The sequence below is a fragment of the Dendropsophus ebraccatus genome, chromosome 9 (assembly GCF_027789765.1).
Source record: "Dendropsophus ebraccatus isolate aDenEbr1 chromosome 9, aDenEbr1.pat, whole genome shotgun sequence".
NCBI lineage: Eukaryota > Metazoa > Chordata > Amphibia > Anura > Hylidae > Dendropsophus > Dendropsophus ebraccatus.
Genome location: NC_091462.1, coordinates 47082086 through 47091616, shown reverse-complemented (window position 1 = coordinate 47091616; position 9531 = coordinate 47082086). Strand labels below are relative to the sequence as shown.

Here is a 9531-nt window from a genome sequence, read left to right as displayed (position 1 = left end):
TTCTGGAGAGAAGATTCACAGCCAGAAGACGACTTCTAGGTGGCCCAGGCTGGATGGAGGGAAAAAGAAAATGTGACAGATCGGAGAAGACGGCCCATGTGAGTCACTGGATGTAACTGCACAGTTATAGGGTTGTAGTGATAGGGGTCATGGTGTGGCGGTATTACGGAATGGTATCATTGGGGATATCTTTCTGTTCTGTTCAGTGCAGTTTTCATGTAATATGTAATCACTGTATGGTGGAAATAGTGTTATAAGGTAACTACTGTATGTATTGGGGCTCTTAATACAGTGTGGGGGTACATTCAGGGCATTATACTGTGCGAGGAGAACCAATTCTAATGTGGGGGGTGGGGGTGGGGGGCGCCATTTGCCTTCTCTGCCTAGGGCACCAAAACTCCTTGTCCCGGCCCTGCCCCTGCCATTATCCTCTCCAGCAGCCACAGTCCGCACAGCTCTGGGAGTCGGGTCGTGACATCACCATGTTATTCAGGAAGTGAAGCCTTGATGCAGTAGTAAGTGCAGGGAAAAAAGTACTTTATGTGCATTTCCCATAATAAGTGTATATTGGTGACTTGTATAACTTTTGAGGGGACAATACAATACTTTAATAAAATTTTTCGCTGGACTTTGCGGCGTTTAAGTGTAAGTGACAGGGGGAGTCCCCTGTCACTTACCGATCAAGACCCGATCGTTAAAACGGACCACCGGAGGTCTCTCACCTGCCTCCGTGCGGTCCTATGGCTCAGCAATGATCAGTGTGTAACATGAAAGTTATATATGTACAAGTCCCCAAAAGGGACTTAAAATGTAAAAAAAAAAAGTTAAAATCACTAACACACTGCCCAAAAACCCCTCCCCCAATAAAAGTCTAAATCATCCCCATTTCCCATTATATAAATAAAACATATAAAAATAAATAAACATATAATATACCGTAGCGTGCGTAATTGTCCGATCTATTAAAATATAACAAGCGTCATTGCGAACGGGGAACGGCGTAGATGAAAGAGGGAAAAAAGTGCACGGATTACCGATTTTATGTTACATTATGTATAAAAAAATTAATAAAGAGTGATCAAAACGTCCGATATTCACAAATATGGTATTAATAAAAAACTAGAGATCATGGCGGAAAAAATGAACACCCCATACAGCCCAGTAGGTGAAAAAATAAAACTGTTATAAGTGTCACAATAGGCCCATTTTATTAATAATTAATTGCCAAAAAAAAAGGATTTCATTAAAAAAAAAAAATAAATAAAAAAAAAAAAAATATATATATATATATATATATATATATATATATATATATATATATATAACATTAGAGAATCTGTGTAAACTTGCATATGGTTGGGTTCAGGCTGACCTATAGAATAATGGTATCATGTCGCTGTTACCATATAGTGCATTACGTAGACACAGGAACCCCCCAAACGTTACCATATTGCATTCTTTTTTACGATTTCACCAATTTATATCTTCATAAATAATATATTTGGGATTCCATCATACATGTTATGGTAAAATGAATGACGCCATTACAAAGTACAACTATTCCTGTAACAAACAAGCACTTACATGGCCTGTAGATAGAAAACTGGAAATGCTGGAGCTCTTAGAAGGAGAGGAGGGAAAAACGAAAGCACTAAGATCAAAATTTGCGTGGTCCACTGGGTCATTTTGGGCCTGGTCCTCAAAGGGTTAATAGGCTGAATGCAGTTTAACAGAACAGGCGTAAACTGACCATAACAACCAATCCCAGCTCTGCTTTCATTATGATTGTGATTGGCTGCTATGTGTAGTTTACATACTTTTATATGGATTTTGCCTATAGTGTATGTAGTTTTGTAGCATTCAGGGGGACAGACTTTTGAAATGCACGAGTAAACTATAGGCTTAGAAATGGATTGATGATATGTAGCGCTAAAAGACTGACCTGTCGGTATGTGATGTAATTTTAGGTGTGAATTGTGACATACAGCCTGTTATAAATGTACTGTGGACATTTTTACGTCCTTTTAGATTTCTAAACCGGCCTTTACGTCTACGTGTTACGTATTTATTTCTCCAACGTCATAGCTCCCGTTAGGGTGCCTTCACACCTACCGTATCGCAGTAGAAATCCGCAGCAGATTTAACTAAATGAATGAACACAGCATTAAATATGCACTGTCAAATCCACTGCGGATCCGCAGCAGATGTGTAAGTGCGGATTTAATGCTGTGTTCATTCATTTAAATCCGCAGCGGATTTTCTCCTGCGATACGGTATGTGTGAAGGCACCCACTGTTTTCTCGTTCCGTTTATCGTAGCCCTCTACCATTTAGAATCCCGCGCACACGCGCAGCTCTAAAACAGCAGCAGCACGCGCAGCCCGCGCCTCCTCTGGGGGAAGTCTCGCGAGAAGACACCTGCTCTCGCGGTGATTTAGGAACCGGCTGCGGTTACCTGGCAACGCACAGACTCCAACTGTAACAACCGCAGCAGCTCCGCAGCAATGGAGGCAGACAGAGACAACTACTACCTGGACCGTATCCTGTATTCTGTGAGGGGGGATAGACGGGGAGACACGGGGGCTGCAGGGAGAGATGGCTCCGCAGTGCTGCTCTGTGATTGCAGGTCCTGGCGTATGGGACACGTTACGTGTGCGTCATAGACAGCTGTGTGTGTCAGTATGGAAGCTCCCAGCTGGTGTGTGTGTCCTGACCTCTATGTGCCTCATAGACGCAGGGGCCATTGATAGCGTTACTCATAGAGATGCACTAATCTGGTGTGACACCTCATATGGAAGTGATGAGAGATGGAGCAGTAACCTATAGCAACCAGTCATACAGGGGCCCCCAAATCCGAGAGCAGGAAGCAGGTTTCTATGGGTAACTGCAATGCTGGTCTTGTGGCCCAGTTTTGATTGATCGCCCTATAACCCCTCCAGTATAACATTGCAGCTGGATGACTTGCTCTTCCTTCCTCTTCTTTTTCCTGAGGAACAACTCAAAGCCCTCAGCTGCTGTTCAAGGCTGTGATCACACCTGTATGTGTGTTTTTTTTTTTTTTTTTTTATGCTTTGTGAATCTTATGAAGGATTTCTAATGAACGAACATTAAAATAACAAAGTGGGAACAGAGCGGACAGCATTGCAAAGAATTCAATGCAATGCCGCCGCTACAGAAAGGAACAGACGCTGACTCAATCAGCGTCCGTTCTTTTCCAGATAAACAACGTGTGACCATAGCCTAAGGCTGGTTTTCATATACAGAATACATTTAGCATGTGATCCTTAACACTGCAGAACCCCCCCAAGGGTAAGTGCACACTATGGAATCCTTGGGGATAACTTGCCACGGATTCTGTCACTTGCCCTCCGCACCCCAGCTTGAAGTTCTGCTCGTCCCATAGACTCCATTCTATGGTCAGACGGATTCCATTGTCCGCCCGTTGAATGAACCTGTTCACTCTTTGGATGGACAGGGGAATTTGCCTGACCATAGAATGGAGTCTATGGGACCGTCGGCGAGTGAAGCTGGAGCTTGGGGGGGGGGGGGGGCAAGCATCGGAATCCTCAGCAAGTTATCTATGAGAATTCCGTAGGGATACACCAGCAAAAAATGTTTTATTTCAAATCAACTGGTGCCAGATATTTGTAACTTCTTCTACAGCCTTCTAGTACTTATCAGCTGCTGTATGTCCTGCAGAAAGTGGTGTATTCTTTCCATTCTGAGACACAGTACTGTCTGCTGCCACCTCTGTCTATGACAGGAGCCCCATAGTAAACCTATCCTGCTCTCCAGACTGGAAAGATTACACCACTTCATGAAGAACATACAGTAGCTGATAAGTATTGGAAGACGTGATTTTTTTTTTTTTTTTTTTTAACTCTCTAGCACTTTGTGGCACTATTTGATTTGAAAGATTTTTTATTTTTTTTTGGGCTGAAATATCACTTTTAAATGGGTTATCCAGCGCTACAAAAACATATCCACTTTCTTCCAGAGACAGCAACACTCTGCAGTTCAGGTATGGTTTGCAATTTAGCTCCATTTACTTCAATGGTACTGAGTAGTAAAACCCCACCCAAACTGGAGACAACAGGTGCTGTCTCTGGAAGAAAGTGGACATGTTTTGATAGTGCTTGATAACCCCTTTAAATTATATGTAGAAATGTAGCCATCACCAAATAGATGGCAGTGACACACCATCATTCATACATATTGCTGGTCACTAATACAGTAGTTTTTGGGGCACCCTATGCTAGCAACATAAAGCACCATGCAATCTACCTCGAGTAAAAGGGACCCCTGTCAAATGGGAGGAGTCCCCACACCTGTACTGTGCAGAAACACCATGACGCTTTATGGTGCGTTTACACAGGCAGATTTATCTGACAGATTTTGGAAGCCAAACCCCAGAATGGATTTGAAAAAGGGAGAAATCTCAGTCTTTCCTTTATAACCCGTTCCCTGTTTATGGTCTGTTCCTGGCTTTGGCTTCAAAAATCTGACAGATAAATCTTCCTGTGTAAACGCAGCATTACTCACCCAGGCCAGAAAATCTGTGCGACCTTTCAATAATTAAATAATTTATGCATTGGCTGTTTACTGTCAGTAGATTCAGCGAGTTTTCAGTAGTTTGCTGTATGTACAGTACTACAGCAGGAACTTCTGTCTCTAACACTAGTACCTGTTCCTGTTTTCATGGTGTCCTATGCTGACCACTGATAGCATATCGAATCAGCTATGTATTTGTATGGGAGGTACAGAAATCGCTTGTATTGCTGTTTATAGAATGCTCCCCCCTCTGGGTGCTGCAACTAGGCCAGCAGGGGGGAAGTTATACCATGAATGTCTGAGATAGGAGTACTTATTTATTTAATAAATAATTACAATTTGAAATGTTCCCTGCCTGGATTGCTAGGACCATGGTCTCTCTTTTTTTTAAATTCCTTTCAGTATAAGGCAAGGTTCACACAGTGTCTGGTGTCAGTGAAGTTTATCGTGGCCAGTATTGTAGTACCGGACATATGAACTTAATTTCTTTTAAATTGGGATGAAGGTGCATTCGTGTGCGCCCACATTACAATTACCCATAGCAGATAATGTAGAGTGCGGCCGGAGCGTCACTTTACGTTGTCTGCACTGTCACCCACACACAACTGACTTGTCAGTTTTCTGTGCGGCCGCTTGGAATCCCGGCCAGAGTGTATACTGTGTGTAGTGTATTCGGCCACTTCATTAAATAACGGCCATGGTCGCAAAACTGTTTAATGATTCTTTACGTAGAGTGAATTTAGCCTAAAAAAGCCATTCATCATTGGCTGTGTGTTTTTAGCATTCACAACACTGCTGTTCTCAGGGTCATTCCTTCATGTAAGTCCAGTTTATTGTATGTAACCAGGTGTGGAATAGAGGATCCACAATAGCTGGCGCTCCACAAAGCTTTCTAACACCATTGTAGACTGTTAAGACTAATTGGGGATTCAGGAACTTTCTGAAATGTATCAGCCTCTTATCACATTTAAATGTAATTACCGTATGGTGTTTTTTTATACATAGAAAAAAAGGCAAACATAGAGTTTCTCTTGAGAATTATGCCAAATGTTCCATATGATAGACTCAGTGTGGGAGCAATGAGCATGGAACATCTAAGCAGACATCAATAGGGTTTGTTTTTTTTACCAATGTAAAGAGTACAGAACCACTACAGTCATAAATGCACTATATAATGATGCTTTATGTAACAGTTGTAATTACAAAATGAATTCTGATTATAGGATACGCTTTTGAAAATCGGCAAAATGACACATTGTGAACACAATATTACTCCATTCACTCCATTCTAGTGATAAGCCACTGTTCTGCCATCTGCATGGTGTAAAGCACAGGTGCTTGGCTGTTTCTGCTCATTGAGGGAGAGCTGTGTTGTGCCCACTTGCTGTCATCTAAGTGACTCTATCCCAACATGAAAATTTGTAAATTGAAAATTAAATATATCCATTGCATCTGTATCACTAGTTTTAACATGGCTTACGCTATACATACTGTATGTGGCATGTGTGTGATAAATATAACAGCTTGTGTTTAGTTACTTATTGCAAAGACATAGACATAAAAAAAAGACATAAAAAAAAGTAATGATATTTAGCACCCCCGGTCCTCCTGTGCTGCTGTTGTGACTGCATACAGTCCCTGCTGCCCTCCATTATGTCATGCTTCATCTAATGTGGTTACCTGCTCTGCCAGTAGTTGACTGAGGTTGAGTCACTGCAGTGGCCATTCATTGGCCTAGTAGACATTACCTTCTGAACACAAGAACAAGGGGACACAATATGAGGTTAGGTGGGGGAAAGACCAGAAGCAACATGAGAAAATATTACTTTACTGAAAGAGTAATAGGTACTTGGAACAAAATTCCAGCAGATGGGGTTGGTTAATCTACGGTAACAATCTACAGGATTAAAATCTGCCTGGAATAGACATATCAATCCCCATATACTAATATGAAAAACTACATAGACCGTGTGGTCGTTTTCTGCCAACTAACTAGTTTGGCCATCAGTTAAATCTCTGTCCCTCTGCTCCTCATACACAGGAGCATTCGGCATGGCCAAATGCTCCAGTGTTGTCTATGGAAAGGGGAGTGGTAAGCTGAAGTCAGATCGCTCTCGCTGCAGCTTATCTCTGTCTGAACAAAGGGGTAGGCCGTGATTTTCCTTTACAGCTGACCACTATCGCCACATAGGCGACATTTGTCGGTGGTAGTTAAAGGGGTACTCCCGCGCTGATAAAAAAAAAAAAAAAAAAAAAAAATCAATCATAAACATAGTTTTCCCACTTACCATCCCTCCTGAGTCTGTCTCCGTTTAAATTCCCTGCTGTTTGCAAGTCCCTGAAGCTCCAGTTGATGCCTTTATTTTTTCTTCGCTTCCTGGTTTGGGCTTTCCCATGATGCACTTTGTCTTCTGTGATGTCTAACTGACTGGCAACCTGAGTCATCTGACAAAGGGAGGTTGGCTTAACAGGGCTTAGACCTTCCTCCCTCTTGATGATGTCATTGTCACAAAATGGCTGCCACAAAAAATCCTGGGGTCAATAGTCATTAGGTAAGAAGGAGTTTACTTCACTTCCTGGTGAGGATAGAGGGGGGGGGAGAGATAAGCAAGGGGGGCAGATAGGTGATTGAAGCTTATTACAAAGTTAAATAACTTTGTAATGTGTTTTAATTACTGTGAAAAAGCTTTTCACTGGAGTATCCCTTTAAAAACAGGCTAGACTGACGGCCGAATCTGTGGTGGGTTCGAAAGATGATAGTCTAACGTGTATAGGGGCCTTAAAGGGGTAGTGCACCAAAAAAAAATTTCTTTCAAATCAACTGCTGCCATGAAGTGCCAGAGATTTGTAATTTACTTCTATTAATAAATCTCAAGCCTTCCAGTACTTATTAGCTGCTGTACGCCCAGCAGGAAGTGGTATTATTTCCAGTCTGGAGAGCAGGAGAGGTTTTCTATGGGGATTTGCTCCTTCTCTGGACATTTCCTGACATGGACAGAGGAGGCAACAGAGAGCACTGTGTCAGACAGGAAAGAAAACACCACTTCCTGCTGGACACACAGCAGCTGATAAGTACTGGAAGGCTTGAGATTTTTTAATAGAAGTAAATTACAAATCTCTGGCACTTCATGGCAGCAGTTGATTTGGAAGAAAATTTTTTTGGGTGCACTACCCCTTTAAGTACGCTATAACCTATGCGAGAATAACATTTATTATTATTATTATTATTATTATTATTATTATTAATTGTAAAATGAACCTTTTCTTTGGGGAAAGGCTCCTGGTTTCCCCCAATTGACTAATTATATTAAGTTACATTATTTAATGCTCGGTTTCCTTTCATCTTGTATTAGACTCTGTGTAGCTGTTTTCAGACCAGACTAGTAGGCGGACGCAGAGTGGGTAAAGTACCAGCTTTCACTGTTGTGTGCAAATAAGGAGAAATGGTAAAGATTAAATCATTACTTACATGACACAACGCAACTCCAGGATACAATTACAGTATGTGTCTTTGCCTACTACCTGCCGCTGCCATACCTCTGCACTGTGAAAGGATGGAACAGTGGCAGAAAGCCAGTGGAAATTTATATCTCTGTATAGTGTTACATGTCTTGCTGAAAGTTAATCTCACTAGATGATTTGAACATATTCAGTATCTTACACTGTGTGCAGACATGTGGTTTCATAGTAGTGATGCACGGTGCACCGAAATATTGATACTACTCTCGATATTTCGGGCAGAAAAACAGTTCGGTACCAGGATTTCCTGGTATCGATACTTTATGTTAAGCTGCATAATAGTGCAACTTAACATAAAGTATAGAGCAGAGAACACAGCCGGTGGCTACCTAAGCGTCTCTGTTCTCTGTGTGCCGCCCTCTGGTGTCCCCTCAACCGCCCACGCACTCTCCGCTCCTGGCGGCGCCAACTTTAACTAGCCGGCACATAGCGATCGCTAGTGCCGGCTATTTTACAGGGTAGATGCAGCTGTCATAACTGACAGCGGCATTTAACCCCTCCAGAGCCGCTCCATATGCAGCAGTATTCTGCTGCATATGGAGCGCCCCCCCACTGCTAATGATTGTGGCCCGCAATCCCGCGGGCGGCAGTCATTTAACCATTCCCAGTACAGCCCCCCACCTCAGGATCCGCCAGTGCTACGGCAGCGGTCCGTCGCACCGGCCAGTTACCCCCCTCCGGGGCCCGCTGTTAAGGCGGGGTCCCCTGCACCCTCCAGCTCTCCCACCACCACCAGGAGCTGCCGGTGCCGCCCGTGTTCACAATCCTGTCTCCCCCCCCCCCCTTTCCCGTGGGGCTCACTGGTACAGTGGCACAACAACTCCCAGCATACCTTCTTGTGGGGATTTGTTGTGCACAAGGAGTCATTGTTGGAGTTGTTGTGCCAGGAGGCTGCTAATGCAATACAACTCCCAGCAACTTACCTCTTTGTGCACTACAACCCCCAGCATACCTCTTTGTGCACTACAATTCTCAGCATACCTTCTTATGGGGAGTTGCATACATGTATTTGGCATCCATTGCATGCTTAATTGTGTGAACTCTAAAAAAAAAAAACTATATAAAACAAAATAAAAATAAATAATAAATGTTGTACATGGGCATCATATCCGCAGTCTGGGCGGGGGGAATTCTATTTGTATTTATTTTTTTTTTATTTAGTATCGAATTGGTATTAAGTATCGAAATCCGAAAGCTGGTATCGGTATTGAACTCAAAATTCTGGTATTGTGACATCTCTAGTTCATAGTAGTCTAGTTCATCAATGTATCATGTAGATCAGGAGTGTGAAACCTGCGGCCCTCCAGGTGTTGTAAAACTAGAATTTCCTTTAAATTTCAAGGCATGAAGGGAGCCACAGCTAGAGGGCTGTATGTTCCTCATACCTGAGCTACTGTAGATGGAGCAACTAAAAGCGCTGTTACTTGAAAAGTCACCATATAGTCCACATATATTCCAGACA

The 9531-nt window shown here is 42.7% G+C and overlaps 1 protein-coding gene across 1 annotated transcript in view; it reads left to right on the top strand.

Annotated features, from left to right (window-relative positions):
- The first annotated feature begins 2419 nt into the window (after positions 1 to 2419).
- SPAG16 (sperm associated antigen 16) overlaps positions 2420 to 9531 on the top strand; it is a 666429-nt gene continuing 659317 nt past the window's right edge. The window contains exon 1 of the mRNA XM_069983207.1: positions 2420 to 2537. Within this exon, the coding sequence (XP_069839308.1) occupies positions 2504 to 2537 (34 nt within the window). The 5' untranslated portion in view covers positions 2420 to 2503. The remainder of the gene's footprint in view (positions 2538 to 9531) is intronic.